Below are 24,594 nucleotides of genomic sequence, written 5' to 3'. Positions count from 1 at the left end.
AGCATACCACCTCCAAGCACCAGAAAGCCTGAACACTGTCCATGTTATAAACTTTAATACAGAAAATGCATTACATAGATGCTGCTTGGTTCACCATATACAATCTCCACTACTTTTTAGGCAACCATTTGACTTCCAAAATCAACTTTGACAGTAGCTCCAATGTGTTAAGATTTGGTGCAAGCTTCTCTATTTAAAAGGCAAGCAAGTCATTTACACATCCCACAACGGGTTGGTGTTGAAACATTGCTCCTTGATCTTCTGCACTCTACAGCGTTTTGAGATTCTAACTCATTATCAACTTTATTACCCTCATCGCACCCTCAATTATGTCAATTTGTAATTAAAGGCAGATGCAATGATTGTCAGAAGACTATTCCTACATCTTCTTATCATGGGGCCATCAGGGAAAGTTATCATCTTTTAGATAACATTGCCTAATATCAAAGCTTAACATTGCATGTGTCCAAGTCTGTCAGTGCTCTAAACAAGTAAGCAATCTCAATTTCTGACACTATTTAAGATTGAAATATATGTATCTACAAGTATGTTTTTGTTAAAAAGAGACTGCTTGCCCATCTGGTGTTAAACCTATGCAAATAATACTGGGTCTAGATACTAAGAAACCACTGTGGTCCAGAATGGACCTCCTAATTTAGGATTGTCTCAAATACAGCATCTGAAGTAATAGACAATCACAATGCAATTACAGATTTCATCAGGTAAATTAATTTTTATAAAATAATGAAAATATCTTTGTGGAATAAATTTACAAACTGCAGCCTCGGGTATTGTAATAGATAACACAAGCAGTCTTGATGATCCATATACCAAACACTTAGGGCATATCATTACATAGAATTCCTTTCAAATTAACAAAGTATGAAGCCATTCATTTTTCACTTAAATTCCATTAATTAATTGGGTATATCTAATCCTGAAGTATAGTTTGTGTAACAGCAAAATTGATTTGCTAAATTCCTATTGTGTTTGGGGAGAAATGTACACATTTTCACAGAAAGTAACTTAGCTGCCAGGTCTTCCATGACTGCACCTGAAAGAGAAATTACATATGTTACTACACTTCATTCACCATGATTCTCTCATCAGCAAATTTTGATAAAGTATTTAACTAATCAAGTTACCAATGTGGACCTTAATCGTTCTCTCATTTAACATCCCGTAACAAATTTCTCCTGACTAATGTTTGCCTGCCTCTTTTACCTACTCTGTGCCTCTACTGCGAGGTGGAGTACATAGAACAATATACCACTTGACCCTTGGCTCACAATGTCCATGCCAAACATAATGCCAAATCAAACTAATTTCTTCTGCCTGCGCATGATCCATGTCCTTCCATGCCCCGCATATCCATGAAACAATCTAAAAGCCTCTTAAATGCCACTATCACATCTGCTTCCGCCTCCACCGCCACTCCTGGCTGTCCATTCCAGACACTCACCACCCTCTGTGCCAAGACTTGCCCTGTATATCTCATTCAAACTTTGCCCCTCTCACCTTAAAGCTATGACTTTTGTCTTTGATAATTCCACCCTGGCAAAAAGGTTCAGACTGTCTATGCCTCTCGTAATTTCATAAATCTCTATCAAGTCTCCCCTTCGACTATAATAGCACCGGAGAAAACAATCCAAGTTTATCCAATTATGTAACTTTCGTTATCTGATTTATCAGTTATAAGCTGCCAAATTGATAAAGCTTAGGAAAATTATGGATCAAATCGAGGAAATTCACAATCTGGATAACTTAGCATACCATTTTCCTGTCCAGTAATATTTATTACATTTATATTGCTTTACGGCCTGTTAAAAACGATATTAGCTGATTCTCAGTGCATAACTGTGCCCAGTCTTAGACTGCTAAATCCATCTTTATTCTGTCTGCTTTAGCAAGATGGCACATCCAAATTGTTCAATGGAATGAAGCAGAGAGATGATCTTAATGAAGTAAAAGCTAACAAAATATAGAACTGGTAACTTTTATCAAGTTTGTTTCGAACAAATGTTTGTGGAATGGGAAGTATTGCCAAGTTTTGTGGCACAGAAACAAAGCAATTTGATTATAATGGTTAACACTTGAAGGACCTTGGTGACTGGCTTCCATGAGGAAGTGAAAGAACCAACAAAACGGTCTTTGGATAGTGAAACCCGCAAAAGGATATGTGAAAAGTAATTCAAAGGATATCAGCATCAACACAAAATATTATCTGAATAGAATTGGAATAAAAAGGGTAGTCAGGAGCAAAGTGGACCTCACAAAATAGTAATTGTGATTTGTAATTAACACTGATACCACAAATGAAACCAGAGGCATGTTGAAACAACACTAAAACTAAAGGGCCTGTCCCACTTAGGTGTCCTTGGCACGCAAATTACGCGACCTCGTGGACGCGTTGAGGCACACGGACATCGTATGGCCGCGCGGGGCCGGTCCCACTGAGAAGCGCTGAGGGGTATGTAGTTGTGCGCGACATTGTGCGGGGTTCCGAAATTTTTGTAGCGAACTAAATCTTTGACAGCCAACGGCCTGTCGCGGAACTTGCAGCCAAAGTGGGACAAGCCCAAGACCCTGGCACGACGTCTCACCTCCGACAGCAGCAGAAGCAGGCAAACGATCGCTAAGCTCAGCCTGGGGCTCATGGCCGTTGCGGTCTGAATCCGCCCACACTTCAACTCGCAGAGCGGGGCCAAGAAAATTGAAGATAGACACAAAATTCTGGAGTAACTTAGCGGGACCGGCAGCATCTCTGGAGAGAAGGAATGGGTGACGTTTCGGGTCAAGACCCTTCTTTCAGACTGAACGAGGTCGCGTAATTTGCGTGCCAAGGACAGGCAAGTGGGACAGGCCTTAACTGCCTTACTGCATACAAACTGCCTCCCTATCCCTCAGCAATACCGTTAATTAAATCGTTGTAGATAAATCAATTAGTTTCTATTTCTTCATTATCCAATCTTATTCAAACATTAATAACACATTTTGTTTTTCAATGAATGCAGCAAACCATACGTCTACATACCAGTACAAAGAAGAATCTTTCCTTTTGTCAGATATTTGACTGTTAGTGCTACCTTGCTGAGACATTCATCTGAGAGGTATGGTGGATCGGTGATCACTAAATCACAACTGTGAGGCTGGAGATCCTCGTGCAAATTCAGAGGATTGTTATAGTCATAGAAAAAAAATTCCTTTCCATAAATAGAAAAGCGCTTGTCGTATTCCAACAATATGGTAGAGAATTCTTCATTCCAAAGTTGTTTCAGTTTCTGATAGACACTTGGGACACTGATGCAAGCGATTCTGGAACAGATTCAACATGAAGAAAGTAAAATATAGCCATTCATCACGTGCATAGGAAGATCGACAAATTTAACCTCCATTTCAAGAAATATATAGCCCCAAACCTACAGTCTCAGGATTATCCCCAATGACCCAGAAAAAAGAAACGCTGCTGCCTTCAGAGAAAAAGGTAGTTGCATTGTGTGCTCAAGTTGACCTTATTTTAACAAGGATTACTTTAACAAGGTTAATAATTCATTAACATTTTAGTGATTCATTTTTTAAAGTTTTTTACTTTATTATTTAGATTTGTTGGAATAGGTTTTGAATTTCACAAATTAATAGCCATTTGAAAATAATTCAATCGCTTTGAGCAGGGTGAGCTTTCAAATGCTCTCAGGGTGTTCTAGTACAGTCTCAATGCTACACAAATGGTACCTTTATGAGAATGTTGCTAGGGCTCGAGGGTCAGAGCTATTAGGGAGAGGTTGAGCAGGCTAAGACTCTATTCCTTGGAGCATAGGAGGGTGAGGGGTAATCTTATAAAGATGTAAAAGATCATGAGATGAATATTCTGAGTAATTGCACAGAGTTTTTTTACCCAGAGTAGGGGAATGAAGAACCAGAGGACATAGGTTTAAGGCGAGGGGGGAAAAGATTTAATAGGAACCAGACGGGCAACTTTTTTTATGCAAAGATAGTAGGTATATGGAACAAGCTGCCAGAGGAAGTAGTTGAGGTAGGTACTATCACAACATTTAAAAAACATTTGGACAGGTATATGGATAGAATAGGTTTAGAAGAATATGGACCAAACACAGGCAGGTTGGACTGGTGTATAATGGGACATTGATCGGTGTGAGCATGTTGGGCTGAAGGGCCATTTTCCACGCTGTATGACTATGACCAGATGAGTCCTCGTAACCTGGTATCACTATTGCAAGTCTCGACCATCCCTTCATTTCCACCAAATCTGTTCGAGCAGTTGAAGTTTTTCAGAGGGGGCTTGTTTTTTGATGCCTATCGACCTCATGGGTGCATTACGCCAGCATGTCTGCATTCTCTGCATCCAGGAAAACAAGGGGAGGGAGGGTTACCACGGGCAGACCACAAGCCAGGCTGGGGATGATGCATCTCATTATAAAATGGAATTCAAGTTGCACACCAACCTTATAAGTGCTAAGCACAAAGTGCTGGAGTAACTCAACAGGTCAGGCAGCATCTCTGGAGAACGTGGATAGTCGACGTTTCAGGTCGGAATCCAATTGTTGTAATCCCAACCTGAAATGTTGCCTCTCCATGTCCACCAGGGATGCCGCCTGACCTGCTGAGTTACTCCAGCACTGTGTCTTTTATTCCTAGTTCATATCTTACCCACTGACTGCATAACCTTCCAGTGTGCTGCATTTGCTAACTGACAGATAAAACAATGCACCATGAAGAACATTAAACCATTGAGCCTGTGCGAAAGAAAGCACTTACCTGCCCCCACTTCCTGCAGCTTCAATTGCCTCTTGGGCTAGTCGTTGAGCAGTTTCATCACTGTACCAAAATTGGCTCAATTGCTATAAAAAACAATAATTGCAGAAATAACACTTGGTCAGTAGTTAAATGTGGTGTAGTGACAAGTGGTAAAAAGCAGTCAGAAATCAGCAGTGTCCAGATTCCAGCAGTTGCCTAACTAGTGTTTTACACAGGTTCAAAACATCTTCCTTTTGAAGAATTTACAAACATACACATCAAGATGTTGATAAACACACTTTGGAATTGAGACACTTAAACTATATTGTCTCTTCCTATTCTGCCTACCAAAATTGACACTTCTTTACAAAATGTTTTCTGTCACTTGGTTTCAGTCAGAAAAAACTACTCTGCAAGAGAGTTAGTCGCCCGATTTATGTGCAGATCCTCATAAAATTTGTCATCTGGGCTGCAGGAGTAAAAAAAGAAAATGACATGGGAAACTGGTAAACAAAGTATGAAAAAAAATCAGTTTCTAACCTACATGGAAATTTAGTGAAAAGAGGATTAATCATTTAACCTAAAAATAAAACGAATAAATCTTACTGATACAGAAATAACAGGAAAAACTAAGTGCACAACTCAACCCATAATCCTGGATTCCATACATCTTTATCAGCTTAAACTGGTGTAAATGTACTTCACAGCTTTTCAGTTTGGTTAGTTTAGTTTATTGTCACCTGTACAAAAGTACAGTGAAAAGTTTTTGTATCGTTCTGCTATCCAGTCAGCGGAAAGACTGTGTCCATGGATAGTTTATAATGAATTACAACAATCTTGTAAACCCGTTATTAGGTTTGAAAGAAACTAGTCTGGCTGATCCAAATTTTCTTCCACCCACTGAAAAACTTTAAATAAAATCTTACCACCACCCCCCTCCCCACCTAGTGCACTGCATATTTAAAACAGGAAATCTGACTTGAATAGGAAATGTGTTTCAGGAAAAGTTAGGGCACAAAACAAACACCAGTATTTTACCCAGTCCTCCTCTACAGATTCTGCACATTGCTTCTTCTGCTGATCCAGATAGAACTCCTGCAGGGCAGCCAAAGTATGGGCTGACAATTGTGTATCGTCATCATCACTGTCGTTCATGCTGAAGACAACTTATCTTGGAACAAATGAAAGGATATTCACTGCACACAGATAATACATGCACCATTAACAGAAACATCCATTGGTAACGGGCCAATTATTTTCCACAGATACAGTTGACTTATAATTAGGATGCTACTTCAGCCTGTATAAAATGTTTTTAAAATTCTTGAGGCAGACAGTTGGCCGAGTGAGTTTCACAACTAAAAGGATCCCTTTGATCTCGATCAGAGCTGAATGTGCCGACCTCAAACAGAAGTGCAGATTATGCACTAATAAGGATTGCTCTTGGTGTACTCTGGCTATGGAGTAAAGGGAGTCTGGCAAATAAGTCACTTCTCTTGTTAGAAGGTGTCAGATAATGAAAGGAGAAACCTTAAATACGATGCCTTAACAAACAACGAGCAAACCAATACTCACTGTCTGGTAATACATAAGACTGTGGGATAGCGACTACTAGCAAGCATGAGGAGTGGGTGCAGAGGGAAAGTAATCATATCCATGGTGCAACTTGTTTTTTTTTAATCACATTTAGTCAACTCTCCTAGAATATCTGTAAGTTTAAATCACTATCAGTGAATCACACTCTTTTTCCAGATGGATTACTGTGGGCGATGTGTTCTCCGATCTTCTGAATATTTGCAACTTTTTCAAATTTGAATCTGCTTTAAAGAGAGAGAAGGGGACAAGTTGGGGGGATGATATATAGAGGGCGAAAGAGAGAGCCGGAGTTGGGGGTGGGGAAGGGAAAACAGTGCTGGGTGCGGAGGAAGTGGAGAGAAGGGAAAATTCACAGAGAGCAGAGGGTCAGATGCAGAAAGAGAAGGATGTGAGAGAAATTGGGGTGAGGGTGGGGAGAGACCAGGCCAGGGAAGAGGGGTGTGCAGAGTGACTCACATAGAAAGGAAATATATGGATATTTAAATTAAATGTCATGTCCAAAATACAATCAGTTCCTAGCAATAAGCTCATTTATTAATGGGATAGACATACAGTTTGCTGTATCTTGGTACATATGACAATAATAAACCGATACTGTTGCTTCTTCCGCAAAGGAGAACAATAAAATACAGATGATACAGATGGGTGAAGACTTTGCAGAGCATGTTTGCAGGAGTGACCTACTGCAACCCTGAGCTTGCCTCTTTAATGCACCATCCCACTCTGCACTGTCCCTGGATGGACGCGAGAAAGGAGGTATAGGGACAGGTGTTACATTCCCTGCAGTTGCAGGAGAAAGTCTCTGGGGAGGGGGAGAGGGAGCGTTGGGAGGTTGCACCACCCCGTGCATCAGGTCGCTGTGAAGAGGGAGCCACCCTCTTCTGTGTGAGTCACTGCACACCCCTCTCAAGAGTCGCTCACACACACACACTCCACTCACCCGCCGCCAGCCCCGTCCCTGGGCGACCGGGCCCAAAGATCCTAGAGGAGCAAGATAGACCACTCCTTCGAAATTCAATGGACTGGCGTGTAGTACGTGACGGAACGTCACGGCCGCCATTTTTTAGTGCGACATGCGACTTCCGGTATTCCACCCGCTGTGATCCAAAGCAAAGATTATAGAGCTCCGCTATAATCTTTGATCCAAAGCAAAGATCCTCGAGTATCTTGTAGCGGGAACAGCCCCCTCCTTTGCATAGTTTCCCTTGCATTGTATTGCTTTAACACACACTGCACAAAATTAAATTTAACGTATACATATTATATATATATGAATGTGTGTCTGTGTGTGAGAGGCAAGTTACAGATAGTTAAGTTTATTCTCATGGATCAGAAGCTACTTTGATTTAAATAATCACTATTAATTTATTTGTCTTGTAAGATGATATACATAAACCATAAAGGCAATTATATATATAATTATATAGTAATAATATATATATGCATATATATATTTATACACACATATATATACACATACATATATACACACATACATATATACACATACATACATACGTATACACATACATATGCACACATACAAATACACGCATACATATGGATACATTTATATGCATACATACACACATATAAACATATATATACATACATATATACACACATATACATATACATGCATATATACACATACATGCATATATACACATACATATATATTTATACATATGATTAACATGTAGAGGAACCAACGAGAGAGCAGGCTATTTTAGACTGGGTATTGAGTAATGAGGAAGGGTTAGTTAGCAATCTTGTTGTACGTGCCCCCTTGGGCAAGAGTGACCATAATATGGTTGAGTTCTTCATTAGGCAGGCAGTGACTAGTGGGGTACCGCAAGGCTCAGTACTGGGACCCAAGCTATTTACAATATATATTAATGATCTGGATGAGGGAATTGAAGGCAATATCTCCAAGTTTGCGGATGACACTAAGCTGGGGGGCAGTGTTAGCTGTGAGGAGGATGCTAGGAGACTGCAAGGTGACTTGGATAGGCTGGGTGAGTGGGCTAATGTTTGGCAGATGCAGTATAATGTGGATAAATGTGAGGTTATCCATTTTGGTGGCAAAAACAGGAAAGCAGACTATTATCTAAATGGCGGCCGACTAGGAAAAGGGGAGATGCAGCGAGACCTGGGTGTCATGGTACACCAGGCATTGAAAGTAGGCATGCAGGTGCAGCAGGCAGTGAAGAAAGCAAATGGTATGTTAGCTTTCATAGCGAAAGGATTTGAGTATAGGAACAGGGAGGTTCTACTGCAGTTGTACAGGGTCTTGGTGAGAGACCACACCTGGAGTATTGCGTACAGTTTTGGTCTCCAAATCTGAGGAAGGACATTATTGCCATAGAGGGAGTGCAGAGAAGGTTCACCAGACTGATTCCTGGGATGTCAGGACTGTCTTATGAAGAAAGACTGGATAGACTTGGTTTATACTCTCTAGAATTTAGGAGATTGAGAGGGGATCTTATAGAAACTTACAAAATTCTTAAGGGGTTGGACAGGCTAGATGCAGGAAGATTGCTCCCGATGTTGGGGAAGTCCAGGACAAGGGGTCACAGCTTAAGGATAAGGGGGAAATCCTTTAAAACCGAGATGAGAAGAACCTTTTTCACATAGAGAGTGGTGAATCTCTGGAACTCTCTGCCGCAGAGGGTAGTCGAGGCCAGTTCATTGGCTATATTTAAGAGGGAGTTAGATGTGGCCCTTGTGGCTAAGGGGATCAGAGGGTATGGAGAGAAGGCAGGTACGGGATACTGAGTTGGATGATCAGCCATGATCATATTGAATGGCGTTGCAGGCTCGAAGGGCCGAATGGCCTACTCCTGCACCTAATTTCTATGTTTCTATGTTTTATTTTCCAACGATCAATAGATTTACGATCAGTTCCTGTGGATTGGAGGATAGCTAATGCTATCCCACTTTTCAAGAAAGGAGCGAGAGAGAAAACGGGGAATTACAGACCAGTTAGCCTGACTTTGGTGGTGTGAAAGATGCTGGAGTCAATTATTAAAGATGTAATAATGGGGCATTTAGATAGCAGTAAAAGGATTAGTCCAAGTCAACATGGATTTATGATTTTACAATGCATTTAAGCCTCTCCCATTTTTATGAGATGAATTCCTGGAATATGTAAGAAGTTTATTGTAACCTAGTGCTACTTGCCTGAACAATGGATGATATATCACTTAAATGCAATTGTTTTCAGTTGTGTGGAGAGACCTGTATATTGAAAATGCGTTTTGGCTCTAATATGTCAATTTACCTTAAATGTAGAAGAGCTTATTAAAATCTTCTTACAAAGACCATTAAGTATTTTCTTTCTATCCTCTTTTGGACACAAGGCATAGCAGAGCTGCCAACTCTCACGAAGAGGTAAGGGAGGGAGAGATGGAAGGGAGGGAGAGAGGGAAGGGAGGGAGATCGCGAAGAGAGGGGGAGAGAGAGAGAGAGAGAGAGAGAGAGAGAGAGAGAGAGAGAGAGAGAGAGATCGAGAGAAGAGAGGGGAGCGAGAGATCGAGAGGAGGGGAGAGAGAGAGAAGAGAGAGAGAGGAGAGAAGGGGGGGGGAGAGAGAAGGGGAGAGGGAGGAGGGGAAGGGGGGGAGTGAGGGGGGGGGGGGGAGAGGGAGGGGGGGGGGGGGGGGGGGGAAGGGGGGAGGGTGAGGGGGAGAGAGGGAGGGGGGGGAGAGGGAGAGTGGAACGATAGCACATTATAACGCGCAGCCGTCCCATTCCGACCAAAGATTATAGAGCAGAGCTCCACTAGTATCTTTGATTGCGGCCGCCGCCACCGAACCCCCCGACCCACCATTGCACCCAAAGATGATAGAGCAGAGTTATATAATATTTGATTGCACCCTTCTTCACGGCGGGCTTGTGATCTTTGCTTGTGATGTCTTGTACGTATGTGAGTGTTGTTTGCTACGTCCCTATGTTCGAGGAATATAATGGGTAACAGCCGCCCATTCTCGGACTTGAATCTGAGCTCGAAAAATCTCCTGGTCACTGGACCTAATGTGTCCGCGGGCCATATTGTGGAGACTAATCCCATACAAAACAAAACCAAAAACGTACAGAAGTGTTAAAATTGTCTTTATTATTGTGGTGAGTAAAGAACTATTAAAAATAAGTCTAATAACTTTCTAATGTACCGACAAACCAAGTTTCCCAATGGCCGTTGATGGGAGAACAGAAAATAACATTTTCACGACAGAATATCGACTGAAAATAATAAAAATATTTTCTCACCTTTCTTTTTTATTGGGGAACCTAAAGAATGACAGGTCGGGTCGTTTAGATTTACGATTAGAATACTTGATAGCAGAGCAGTGAGATGAAATTTAGATAAGGACGCCATGACAGTGTGGGGGAAGCCCCAATAAATGCCTCGAAAAATGGCGTCGACGATCACACACGTCATACTACGCGTTTTTCGAGGAGTGGTCTATCTTGTTCCTCTAGGATCTTTGTTGGGGTTGGCGAGCAGCAACTTCCGGTTGCGGTCAGTCGTCGACAAAGATGGCCGCCGCGGCGGGTGGGTGAGTGAGTGAGTGAGTGAGAGGGTGAGTGAGAGTGAGTGGGTGAGTGGGTGGGTGAGTGAGTGAGTGGGTGAGTGAGTGAGTGAGTGAGTGGGTGAGTGAGTGAGATGAGTGAGTGAGTGGGTGAGTGAGTGAGTGAGTGAGTGAGTGAGTGAGTGAGAGGGTGGGTGAGTGAGTGAGTGGGTGGGTGAGTGAGTGAGTGAGTGAGTGGGTGAGTGAGTGAGAGTGAGTGAGTGGGTGGGTGAGTGAGTAGCAATGTTACAAAATTTTGAGATTTTAAAAATCAAGTCTGCAATTTAGCCCATCAGATAAAGCATAACAACAAGTTTAATTTGACACCAAATTCACTTTCATATCTCAAGTATTAAAAAAGTTATGGCCATTTTCATACTCGGAAATTAGCATCTTGTTCCCTATTGATTTTCAATGGACATTACAAAAAAGCTGTGATCTTGGATAGTCAGAAGCCCGTAACTTTCTTAAGAATTAAGAGAACTGAATGAAATTTTCACTTATCATAGATTGAAGCATTCTGAAAAAATATAAAACAATCTTACTTGGATGGCATGAAATTAAAGCATATAATTAGCTCATTACCTAATTGTAGCTAATTACAAAATTGACCGATGTGACAGAAATGGTAATAAACAACCAGACTGCCTTGAAAATTCAAAAATGTGATATTCTCAAGATCAGAACTTTAATATTATTGTATAATATGCTGTAAGTCAGTTATGGATAGGTAAATAAATTACAATTTCTAGCAAAAGACCAAGTCTTTATGGAGAAGATCAGCTGCTAGCTGGTACATTGGCATATCATAATCAGTAGCATCATCATACTCCTCAGACTGCAACCAATAAGCAACTCTGTACACGTTGTTTTTCCTCAATTTTTCAATTTTGGCATTGTAAACTACAAGTTTTTGATCTTCAAACCACGCATGGCCTGCCTTTCTGCCAACTACTTTCCCACTAATAATGTCGTGCAGATCATCACATTTGGAATAGTCCAAATTCGGATAATCTCTGCGAATGTTGTCTAAACCAGTCTCTTTCAATTCTTTCCCTAGTTTTTTCCTCGCTTTCGTGTCTCGAGCATGCTCCTTGCCTTTCTGTCGCTTGATGATTTCTGCTCTCAATTCCTTCTGTTTTTTCTTCCGTCTGTTCCTCTGCACTCTCCCCCATGTCACTGCCTTAAAGAGCACCTCCTCCCTACGATGCTCCTCGAGATTATCAAGGAAGTTGACTGTTCTATTCTTGCAGGCCCGCATCCTACATGACAAATAACACAAGGTGGCATTGGGAGATTTCTGTTTCGATGAACTAAACATCCCCATTATCTCCTCCGCATCGATGTTGTGTGATCTTGCTGATGCAGTCTCCTCCTTCAGTTTCTCAGTAACATCAAGTTCAAAGTATTTACTATACTGCCTCTCCAACACAGTGATGACAGCTTGAAGACAGCTCCTCATCTTTGTACTGAACTGTGGATGTACTGGTAGCTCCCGAAGTTTTGTCAATGTGGCGTCAAGATGTACCTCCTCACCGAAGAAATCTTCCCTTGCCAATATCAATTCCTCTGGATCATCTGTGGCTTCCTTTAGAGCAGCAATCACCCCTTTAACCACTTTGATGCCATCAACATGGTTGATCTGATTCTGGCTTGAAGTGTAGAAGCGCTTCATCCAAGGCCCAGTCAGATATTTGCCAAGTAAGCCTGATATCTGAAGTTTTACTTTTGCTTCAGCCTGGGTGAAGTCATGGAGGATGGCGCTTTTCAACCCCCCACAGGATATTCCGCTATTCAGCAGGGCAACAAAGTCATCATAATGTTCTATTAGCTTGCCACTAATGTGAAACAGTATGTGCAATCTGTTGCCACGATACCGTGGGAGGACACCTCGGGGGATGTTCCTGTCATCTAAAAATGCGACAAATCCTTTTGGGTCCCCTTTTCCGTTTTTATAACGAAGCTTGCTCATCTGCAGAATGGCATTTACTGCTAGACAGTCTTTCCCAAACAAGAATTGTCCTCCAGATTGTTTCTGCATTTTTAGGGCTGAGCGAACTGATGTAGCAATGGAGTCAAGAGGATGCAAGTGGCAGTAGAGCTCGTTCAAATATTTACCCCACTCACTACTCACAATTCTAATAGCAGCATGATTAGCTGCACACCGGTCACTCATTGTGTTTGAAATGTTGGCGATCATATTTTGTCTGGTTTCTTGATAATTTGCTTGCTGATTGAAATAAGTGTAGGTTTTACATAAATTGTCAATTGTTTCACAAATATGTTGTGCATAGTCCTCAGCAGTCCCACCAGCTAATTCCTCGACTGCTGCAGAGAGACATTTGTTTGTGGTAGTGAAATGAATGCTGTTAATGTGGATCTCTTCCTGGGTGGTTGCGTCAAAACCCACAGTCAAACCCTTTGTTGCAAGGAGCATCTCTGCTGTTTGCAACTCAGCAATAGCTCCCAATTCTCGGGCCATAACTTCAACTGCACTGCGTTGTGGAACATGATCCAGATGAAGTCCGCTCCGCTTGTAGAACTGGCTTATCAGGATTGGAATGTTTGCTGTGGGAGTTTTGTTTACAATACAGTCAAACACATGCATCCTTATTGTTGAGGAGTAAGTTTTCTGGCCCACCTTTGCCTTGACAATACTGGCAGCCTGCAGAGTTTTGATTGTTTCTTTGAGGACAAGAATGTCAAATTCGAGGCGTCTCACATCCTCTTTCCTGTCCTTTAAATATTCTTGACATTTTCTGAACTGTTGAATTGAAACAACTTTTCTCTTTTTCATACTGCCACGAAACATCAGCAATTGTCTGTGTGCTTTTTTAAGTTTCAAAAACTCTGCCTTGGTGTTAGAGAGCTCTCGTGCCAAAGTGTTATCATGTAATTTGGTTTTGAGTTCCTGAATCTTTCTGTCCTTTAAATCTATTTGCTTTTCCTTTCTCTTTAAGGCTTGATTAACTATACGTTTGGGAGTTTTCAACCGTGCCCTAAGTTCACTGATCTTTGTGTGATACTTTGTTGAAAGAGCAGCCCTGGATTCGGACACAAACTGTAGTCTTTTCTTCAATTTCTGTTTCCTTGGTGAAAGACTTAGAAATTCTCTGCTACATCTTGTAGAAACACCAGATGTCGATGGCATTGGTTCAGGTGAGGCAGTAGCTGTTGTTGGCGTTGCTGGATTCAGTGGAGAATGCAGACTATGACTGTCATCGCCCATGTCCTCGGTCTCTTGAAATATGGGCACTTGGCTTTCAGCTGATGTCAAGAATTCAGGATCTTGAGCACCAGGCAGTGGAATGTCATCTAAAGAAATGTGTCGACTGCCTTTTTGAAGTTTAAGTTTCATCACAAATTTCCATAAATGCTCCAAATTCCTTGGGATTGGTGAGTTTTTTAAACTTAAGCAAAGTCTGTTTAACGAGAGCATGCACTCTTAACTTAACAGCAGCACATGAATAGCCTTCTGCATCCGACAAAGAGAAATGTGAACTCAGCACTTTCTCTGTTTCAGTCAGACTTTTTCCAAATGAGGTAAACAAGTACAAGATGTGTCCATTTTTAAGATCCCTCATAGACTTGGGCATGACAGAGAAATTCATTTCAAGTTGAACTCTAGCTATGCCTGGCTGGGCTTTTGGATTGACAATTTTACATTTCTTCTTTGGAGACATCTGTTTACAATGCAAATAAAACAAAAACACTGAACAGCATTAACAGAAACAAGTTATTATTTGCAGTTTTAGAAAAAAAGGTAGAGATTATAAAGTTAAACGCTAAAACAAATAGTAAATACTAAAAACGAAAATCATGTTTAATCAAAATTCAATTACTAGATATAAACATCTATCCATTTCTTAAGGAAAGATTAACATTTTTAAATAGCCTAAGTGTCCAAAGATTATTCACAAATAATTCACAATATAACATGATTTTAATATCTAATTTACATTAATTTATAGGCCAAATGGAAGGAATTTAGTGTTCAATTGCTGTAAATAAATGCCCATTTAAATCGGTTTTCTAGTGGGTTCATGTGAACGCGCTGGTTTAGAATGTTGACAGCGCGCTGGATTAGTGCCCTCAAATGCCGAGAAAAATACTGCGGGATATAAAAAGCCCAAAATGAACTACTCGCTATAGATAACTTGATATATAGGGTTATATATATGCCCCATTTAATGTAAAAATAAGGTACATACCTTTAATTGTTTGCTTTATAAAACCCTGGGGCTGCGAGATGTTGCGGAATCAGAGAGTAATTTTAAACTATTATAACTATGTTATCGAGGCCTATAAAACTAATAATACCTTTTGCGACCGGGTCTTGCAGCGATTTTTCGTTAATGATTTACTAGGCTGAACATCTGCGATTAGTACAGCCTAGTAAAAATCGCGTTTTAAACCCGCCCCCTCCAAACAGCGCCAACATCGCGGACATGGCTGAGGGCAGATTCCCAATGGCGATTCAGGTAGGTTTTGTAACATACCTAGAGTGAGTGGGTAAGTGAGTGAGTGTGTAAGTGAGTGAGTAAGTGAGTGGGTAAGTGAGTGAATGTGTAAGTGAGTGAGTGAGTGAGCGGGTGAGTGAGTGAGTGAGTGAGTGGGTGGACGTCTGTCTCCCCGCAGCCTCCGCTGCCCACCCGCCGAGCGCTTCCGACAGGTTTTGTTGCCCCAGAAGACCAACAATAATAAAAAACCCACAGACTAAAGAAAGGTCGCGACCCGAAACGTCACCTAATCCTTTAAACTCCAAAGATGCTGCTGCTCAGTTACTCCAGCATTTTGATTCTGTCTTTGGTGCAAACCACAGATTTCTCCTTAGAAACTACTGCAAGTCCAGCACAAATTGACTTTCAGATGGCAATTGTTAGCTGTTAACCAATAAAAAAACAACTGGCCAGCATCCATTCATCAAATAAAAGGGGTGTTTTGCCTATTTGCAAAATCCACGCTGGACTTTTTTATAACAGACTACTTGTGATTTCAGTCGGAGACAGGCAGCGAGGAAACGCCCCTCGGCCCAACCCGCCTATGTCGATCATCTAATTTACAAGCAACACAAATAAAACTGATAATTCCTGTCCACAAACTGAATGTTATTTGAAACTGAATGGATATATTGGGGAAGGCTACGTCACACAATAATTGAATGTATACATAGTAATGTTACAAGATTTTGAGATTTTAAAAATCAAGTCTGCAATTTATCCCATCAGATAAAGCATACAAATAAGTTTAATTTGACACCTAATTCACTTTCATATCTTCAGTAGTAAAAAAGTTATGGCCATTTTCATACTCTGAAATTAGCATCTTGTTTCCCTATTGCTTTTCCATTGACTTAACTCAAAAGCTGTGATCAAGGATAGTCAAAAGCTCATAACTTTCTTAAAAATTAAGAGAACTGAATGAAATTTTCATTATTATTATAGATTGAAGCATTCTGAAACAAATATGAAACAATCTTACTTGGATGACCTGAAATTAAGTATATAATTAGTTAGTTACCTAATTGTAGCTAATTACAAAATTCAATTACCAGATCTAAACATCTATCCATTTCTTAAGAAAAGGTTAACATTTTTAAATAGCCTAAGTGTCCAAATAACATTCACACAAGAATTCACAATATAACATGCTTTTTAAATTTCATTGTCATGAATTTCTAGGCCAAATGGAAGGAATTTAGTGTTTAATTCCCGTAAATTAATGGCCATTTTAATCATCTTGCGAGTGGGATTTTGTGGAACGTGATCGATTGGAACGTTACGGTTTGCGGTGACTTTAAACCCCATATCGGCAGGAAAAACACTGCCGGTTCGTATATTTACATAATCACATTTTCGCTGATGAAATTTGGTAATGATGAAATAAAGTAATCCTAAGAATCAAGTTTATATGTAAAATATACGACTTAACTTATGTTTTGTCCCGTACATGAGATCCGTCCCGTTGTCGGCGTTAGAAGTAGATTTTTATTTTACTCCAGTGCTTAAATTGTCCCATGTTTTCTTTTTTAATTCCGAGACCGGCAGTCGGAACGATTATTCAGCATCAGGTAGTAGCCCAAGAAAATATATCTCAGACAGGCAGGAGAAAACAGCATTTCCACCCCCCCCCCCCCCCCCCCCAAAGGCGCCAAAGTAGCGCACACGGCCAGTAACAGAACAGCAGCGCCATCGAAGGTAAGTTTTGTAACATACCTGGTATACAGCAATTGAAGATGCCCCAGGGCACAATGATGTTGTGAGGCAAATGAAACTTTTACGCTACTCGTAATTTACTTTATTTAAGCTTTAAGCAACTAATTTCTGTAATACATAACTTCAAAGCGTCTGGAAAATATCACTGACCCCGCACATGCGCACACTCTGGAAAGGCCCCACACATGCGCACACTCTGGATAGGCCCCGCACAAGCGGACACTTCATTCTCCCCTCCTATTTATAAGTTGAGACTGTCAGGAGGTTTAATATGTCTTGATGACCGTCGCAGCACTGGAGCATCAGGAGATAATGGTGTTTCAATAGCTGGTGGTACATATATTGTTCGGTCATCAACTTCACTCATATTGTTATTTACATGTTCAATTTTAGAATTACTTATAGAAGTTTCCATAGGGGATGATAGGATTGTTGAAGGAAGTTCTCGATTAATATTATCAAGGAGTGATGGAGCTGATGGAGAAGACAGACATGGTGCAAGGTCACAAAGTGAGACAGTTGACTGAAGTCCATCCTGATACTTGATAGTTGCATAAGAAGGGTTGACATTAGTCAGCTGAACTTCATCAACAAAAGGCTCATTCTATTTTGATCGGACGTACCGACGAAGCAACACAGGCCCAGGGCTCGTCAACCATGATGGCAGAGAAGTACCACTAGAAGAACGCCATTTGAAGTTAAAGAACTGCTCATGTGGAGTAGTATTGGTAGCAATTGACAGTAGAGATCTGATGAAGTGTAATGCATCTGGTAGAACACATTCCCACTGCTGATCTGGTATGTCATTTGACTTTAAAGCCAGTTTCACTGCTTTCAAAATGATTCCGTTATACCTCTCAGCCTGACCATTTCCAATAGGATGATATGGTGTTGTTTTATTTGTTGCAATTCCTCTATTCCTCTCTTTTAAATCTTTTGACATGAATGAGGTGCCCCTATCAGAATGTATGTAACTTGGAAATCCACAGAATGAAAACAGTTGATCTAAACATTTGATATCCGTAGCAGCTGACATATTTGGACAAGGAAAGGCAAATGGAAACCTCGAATATTCATCGACTATATATAAACATTTCGAGAGGAGGATGGTGAAGGCCCTTTGAAGTCAATACTCAAACGTTCCATAAGTTGAGTAGCTTTGATCAATCTTCCTTCTTCAGGATGGAAGAATCTTGGTTTTAATTCAGCACAGATTCTACATGAAGCACACGTCATCTTCACATCTTCTGTAGAGAAAAGTGCGTTTTTGGAACGAACATAGTGTAGGATGACACAGCCCATTGTGAAGATCAGTGAGTACAGAAGAATGAACAGAGGCACAAAATGCTTGAGTTAATGTATCCAGAGCAGCATTATCCTTACCAGGGCGGTACTCAATTGAATAACTATATGCAGATAATTCAATCCTCCATTCATGAATTTTACTGTTTTTAATCTTCGTTCATTTCAGATTATCCAGCATAAAAGCTACTGAATGCTGATCTGTTATCAAAGTGAAGTGCTGGCGAGCAAGGAAATGACTCCATTTTCTCACTGCTTCAATAATTGCTGCAGCTTCCTTTTCGACGGGTGGGTAGTGCAATTCACTACCTTGAGAGTACGAGACATGAAAGCAACTGGACGTCCTCCTTGATTTAATGTTGCAGATATTGCTAAATCAGAGGCATCACATTCAACAACAAAGGGGAGATCCTCATCGATGGCGTGTAATGTCGCAGATTCTAATTGTTTCTTTATAGAAGTAAAGGCACCAATTGCTGTAGGGTCAAGGGGGAAAGATTTTCCTCTAATCAAGGTTGAATTTTGTCAGAAAAATTTGGTGTCCATTTAGCGTAATATGCAAACATACCAAGAACCCTTTGTAGAGAGTTTAATGTTGCTGGAACAGGTATCTCTTGGAGTGGGTGGAGTCTTTCTGGATCAGGCTTGATTATATCATTTCCAACCCAATAACCAAGAATATTAATTGATGACACTGATGTTATTGCCTTTGCTTCATGTAATGTTAGATTTTTAGAATGTACAACTTCTAAAAACTATTTAAGTCATGTTCAGCTTGATCTTTTCCTGCAATAATTATATTATCAAGATAAACGAAAGTATCTTTAAGGTTTTCCTGTTCAACAAGTTTGCCCATTTCTCTATGAAAAACAGCCACACCATTAGTAACACCAAAAGGAACTCTGCAGTAGTGGTATAATTTCCCATTTGCTTCAAATGCAGTGTATTTCTTTGATTCTTTCAAAGGAATTTGGTAGTAAGCACTTTTTAGGTCAAAAGTAGAGAATATCTTATACTTAGCTAATGTATTGATAATCTCTTCTATTTGAGGTAATGGATATGCATCAAGCTCCGTGAACTGGTTTATAGTTTGAGAGTAATCAATGCAGAGCCTCTTTCTATGTCTCCAAGGGTTCCTTAACCACGACAACTTGTGCCCTCCAAGGGGAAGAGCTGGGTTCTATGATAATTTCTCGTAAAAGATTAGTTACTTCTGTGTTGATAAAGTTTCTGTCATCTTTATTAAAATGTCTTGATTTTGTAGCAATTGGCTTGCACTTAGAGGATAAATTAGTGAATAATGAAGTACATTCAACAGATGCAGCAGAAAAAAACACACAATACTGGTGGCTTTGACAATACAAGATCAGGCATAGTCCCTTCATACATTATTTGAAGTGATCTGTGCTGTTTCTGAAAATCCTGACCTAGAATTATATCGCTACACAAATTTTTCAAAATACCAATACATACAGATTTATAACTAGTTTTGTTCAGAATAAAGTCTACAATACAAGATCCAATAATTTGAGTATTGAGAGTTGTCAGAGCCATCGAAATTTCTCTATTTGAAGGAATTATAGTTAGATTTAGTCGAGACACAATTTGATCACTTATAAAACTTTCTGAACTGCCAGAATCAGCTTGGCATCAGCTCCACCTACATCAACCAACTCCAACTGGTCCAGAACGCAGCCGCCCGACTCATCACCCACACCAAATCCTGGCATCACATCACTCCAGTCCTCAAACAACTTCACTGGCTTCCCATCTCCCACCGGATCACCTACAAAATCCTGGTCCTCACCTACAAAGCCCTCCACCATCTGCCCCCCCCATATCTCACTGACCTCCTCTCCCCCTACCAACCCTCACGGTCCCTCAGATCCACATCAGCCGGTCTCCTCTCCATCCACAAATCCAACCTCCGCAGTTTTGGGGACAGAGCCTTCTCCAGGGCCGCTCCCAGGCTCTGGAACTCCCCCCCCCAACTGATCCGCAATTCCGTGTCCCTCACCATCTTCCAGTCCCGCCTCAAGACCCATCTCTTCACCTCTGCCTATCCTTAGCCCCACATCCCCCTCCCTTTTCATCTGTGCTTGAATTGCCTCATATTGTGTTTTGAATTGAATTCTATCTTTAATTTGTGTACTAGTCATGTCTCTACTATTTATTTCATTCCGCTTACATGTTTTTCCTCTACTTGCTAAATTTTTGTAAGGTGTCCTTGAGACTCTTGAAAGGCGCCCATAAATAAAATTTATTATTATTATTATTATTAGAATCAAATAGTACATTAAGTGTAAGGCCATCGATGGATACTGTTGTAGCTGCATGAGACAAGCTCTGAGGAAATGCAGCTGTAATTGTACATAAAGAAGGCATATAACATGGCAGCAGTCACACTTTTAGTTGCTTGGGACTTGCATACTCTAGAATAATGTTCCTTCTTGCCACAACTATTACAAGTTGCCTCTCGAGCAGGACATATCTCTCTATTATGAATATTACCCCCCGCAAAAGTAACACTTCCTTTTTGACTAAGTATATGCTGCAGCAAGGGCACATTTATCAGTAGAAATGGTTTCAGCTTAATGCATATTAGTACTTGGGTGAGAATCCTTTGTCGTAGTTGCAGCAGAATACACATTAGATGAGCCATAAGCATCTGAATTTTTCGGAGCCAAGTCTAATGAGTAAGCTTGATTGCAAGCCGACTGTAAATCCAAGGTTTTGTTTGTCTCTGTCGTATTAAAGGCGATGCCAAACCATTGATAAAAGAGTCTTGAATAAGTTCCTGTCGATATTGATCAGCTGTAACTGCTTTGAAGGCAGTCATTACTAAGTCTTTGAAGTTCTTGTAAAAATTCATCAAGTGACTCACTAGGTTTTTGTTTACGAGTAGCAAGTTCGTGTCGAGCAAATATCATATTGGGTGTCTTAACGAAGAGTCTGCTTAGTACATCAATAGCAGAATCATAAGTTGTACATTCCTCTATGTAATCATATACATCGTAAGAGACAGAGCTTATTAATGTCCTGAATTTGTCTGGTGCATTGTCGCCACACTCATCAAAGAAGTTATTTAGTGTACGAAGCCAGTGCTTCCATTCCTTTGCAACAGTAGGTGAGTTGGGATCCAGATCCAAGCATTGTGGTTTCAATAGTTTCTCCATCACGATGTCACACTGCTTAACTTCTGAGATTGAGTTACTTAAATTGTTGTGAGGCAAATGAAACTTTTACGCTACTCGTAATTTACTTAAACTTTATTTAAGCTTTAAGCAACTCATTTCTGTAATACATATCTTCAAAGCGTCTGGAAAATATTGCAGATTGCGCAGGCCTCGCCGCCGCCCCGAGACCCCACACTCTGGAAAGGCTCCGCACATGCGCACAGTTCACCCAGTGTGGTAGAAAGCATCAACTATGTAGGGATAGCACTGTATAAGTTATTTGTAATAGATTTGTGAACATTTTAAAAATCCTTTAAGAAATGCAGATGACTGGCAGATGCAATTGGTTAACTGAAGTTCATCAGGCATAAATAAGAAATTAAAGGTCTTAAATGTGTGGATTAAAATTGATTGTTAATTTGGATTTGTATTTCAAGTAATATTTATTGCCTATAGTGACAGTAAATGTTATCGTCCAAGGGTTCCAGTTAGTTACTAACCAATGCATTTTGTTCCCAAAGCTGAAATATATTCTGATTGTTTTTAAATAATAAGCATTATCACCAATTCAGGAATTTCTAATAATAAGAGATTTCAGGAATTTTGTAGGAAAGGAATTTGATTTCCCTGCATTCATTACAAGAGTTTAGGGATTATTGACAACATAAGCCTAAACAAGTGAAAGTTACTCTAATATCTTAAAATGAATAGTGATTGAATACTAAACCGAGTTCAGACCTGCCTTATGACAGAATGAACATTAAAATTTACTAATAAAACAGTCTTAAATAGTTTTGCTTAATATTGGAAATTAGTCAGTATTATATTTCTAATCACATGGACAGCATAAAACTGAGTGTAATGTCGCTACAATTACTGTCATTTTGCACATGCGATGATTAAAATGTTGAATTGAAAATGTTAGATTCTGCTGTTTAAATGTTGTGTGAGCAAGCCTATAAACAAAACCAGGTTTTAATGGTGACAGGTTGATTTAAAGAGCAGCCAAAGTTTATTTGGTCGTCACCGCATATATACAGAGAAACATTCCACGTGTATTTTTCTTTTTAAAAATGTATCTTGTACTATGCAAGAAGGGTAGACTATGCAATAGTCAGAATTTATACTGAACTCAACTGCAGCAAAATATTAAATCTTATAAGAAGACTTATACGATACATTTTAGGTTAGACAGATGTCCCCAAAACATATCTTTAAACCTTTACAATTCCTTCTACGCACAATTAAAAAAGATCCAAAGGTCAAAATTCCTATAATGTACATAAAATGGTGCTTGTACTTGCATACCATCAGGGATGTGATAACATGTCAAAATAAATCACACAAAAAAGGTACAAAACATACAAAATACTAATCACTGAAATGCATCATAGCTATTAATTTGTGCATAACTGCCCGCAAACTAGTTACACATCGAGAAAAGCTAGGATTTATTCAGAACAGATTCCAGATGAATTAAAGAGGTCACAGTAGTTGTCACATGGCAGCAATTGACAGTATTTTATTTTTCTTGACCTGCATTATTTCACAGCATAGTTAAATACTTTGTTCAACAGTCCTGGGTATCCCTGGTCAAAACAAGGGCTGAAACCATAGAATTGAAACAAAAATGTGACACCATTCAAAAATATTACAAATATGAGACCAAGAGTGAAGCAGTCATTCTGTACCTCTTTTTTCTTTAAAGTTTTCTTTATAGCGCAAGTTGGCTTTAAATTACTTAATGTTTATGATTTACAGCCAACAATAGTTCCAGCAGTTTAACCATATTATAGAAACTTCACGTATCATGATAAAATGGAATATCAAATGCAATATTTGGGGTCATAAAATTCTTAAGACAAATCTTATCATCCTTTGAACTTTCATAGTGCCCCATTAAGTATACTGAATAAAATCTGTACAGCGCATCCCTTACTCTAACAGCCAATTTTCCTGTATCTGAGTTGACACAATAGACCCGATCACAGCAGGGGGAAAAAATCTTGGTCTTTAGAATATATTTGTATTATTCAGGTGATTCAGAAATCAAAGTTTGACATATTCTGCCAGATTGCTTTGCCACCAGTTTTTAAAACATGCAAAGTTGACAAGGAATTAGTATTTGCTGCAAAGCGTGTGTTGATCAAGATCTATTATTTCAATATGATCATCTTTCATTTTGCAATTCAATTAAAAAAATAATTGTTGGCAGGTAAACTACATTATATTATGTCTTTGGAAGCAATACAGGAGGAGGTTGAAAGGAATGGAAGAGTGGATTAAAACCTTGGCCAGGCCAGTGCTCAGTTTTTGCATGGGACATTGTGCTTAAATTAATGGAGACTTCACCTCTTCAAAGGTGTATCTGCAACTTTTTCAAAAATTATTTCCATTCCACCCATTAAATAAAAATCAATTATTGCAGTTAAGATTTACTGCATTTCAATGGGACCGTGGAAAATAAGTCTGAGATAAATTGCAATTACCTACAGTTCCAGTAACGATAATATCAAGCACTTTGGTGACATTTTGATTATTCACCTTTCATTGAATAGATCTAAAATATGGTTATGATGTAATCAGAAATGTATTTCTGATTTGCACAAAAGCTTCTGATTTGCCAGCTTTTAGAATTGGATACAAACTTAATCCAAAATAAACAAAGTAACTAAAAACATTTGTTGTGCGAGGACCAGGTTTTCATAGTAAATGGAATAAATTACTTGTTCAATTTGAGCTGGGAAGATAGGTGGCAACAGAGGCATATTATGCTTTATATTGCAAGAAAATAAAACTTGATAAACAGGGTATTTTGAATGATACCCGTAGTTTGGGCAAATATTCAAAAGGAAAGCATTAGTGATCTACAGAAAAGTGATCTGCACAAAGTCTCGAACATATTGTAATTTTGCCTCATTTTTTTCATCTTCTAGAAAAATTGAGAATCAAAATGCAACAACTTTAATTCCCTTAAGCTAC

The 24,594-nt window shown here is 39.7% G+C and overlaps 1 protein-coding gene and 1 pseudogene across 2 annotated transcripts; both read right to left on the bottom strand.

Annotated features, from left to right (window-relative positions):
* Positions 1 to 33: 33 nt before the first annotated feature.
* eef1akmt1 (EEF1A lysine methyltransferase 1) lies at positions 34 to 7,417 on the bottom strand. Of its 2 annotated transcripts, none has more exons than XM_055636985.1 (5): positions 7,292 to 7,417; positions 5,794 to 5,926; positions 4,777 to 4,859; positions 3,035 to 3,315; positions 34 to 1,054 (listed from the first exon to the last, which is right to left on the bottom strand). In XM_055636985.1, exons 2-5 carry the CDS (start codon positions 5,908 to 5,910, stop codon positions 918 to 920), a joined length of 618 nt encoding a protein of 205 aa, XP_055492960.1. In that variant the 5' UTR covers positions 5,911 to 5,926; positions 7,292 to 7,417; the 3' UTR covers positions 34 to 917. The 2 variants fall into 2 exon arrangements, with proteins under 2 accessions (XP_055492960.1, XP_055492959.1); XM_055636984.1 differs by having other exon boundaries at positions 5,794 to 5,921; positions 7,292 to 7,364.
* Positions 6,183 to 22,980, bottom strand: LOC129698418 (uncharacterized; annotated as a pseudogene).
* Positions 22,981 to 24,594: the final 1,614 nt, after the last annotated feature.

This window comes from Leucoraja erinacea, chromosome 6, assembly GCF_028641065.1.
Source record: "Leucoraja erinacea ecotype New England chromosome 6, Leri_hhj_1, whole genome shotgun sequence".
NCBI classification, from domain to species: Eukaryota; Metazoa; Chordata; class Chondrichthyes; order Rajiformes; family Rajidae; genus Leucoraja; species Leucoraja erinaceus.
Note: the sequence above shows the minus strand (reverse complement) of the source record. Positions and strands in the feature narration are given on the sequence as shown.

Coding starts and splice junctions, on each gene's coding strand:
- eef1akmt1 (XM_055636985.1), bottom strand. CDS start 5,910: ATGAACGACAGTGATGATGACGATACACAATTGTCAGCCCATACTTTG. Junction 4,860..5,793: donor AATCTGTAGAGGAGGACTGG/GTAAAATACTGG, acceptor TGTTTTTTATAG/CAATTGAGCCAATTTTGGTA. Junction 3,316..4,776: donor GCTGCAGGAAGTGGGGGCAG/GTAAGTGCTTTC, acceptor AATCTGTTCCAG/AATCGCTTGCATCAGTGTCC.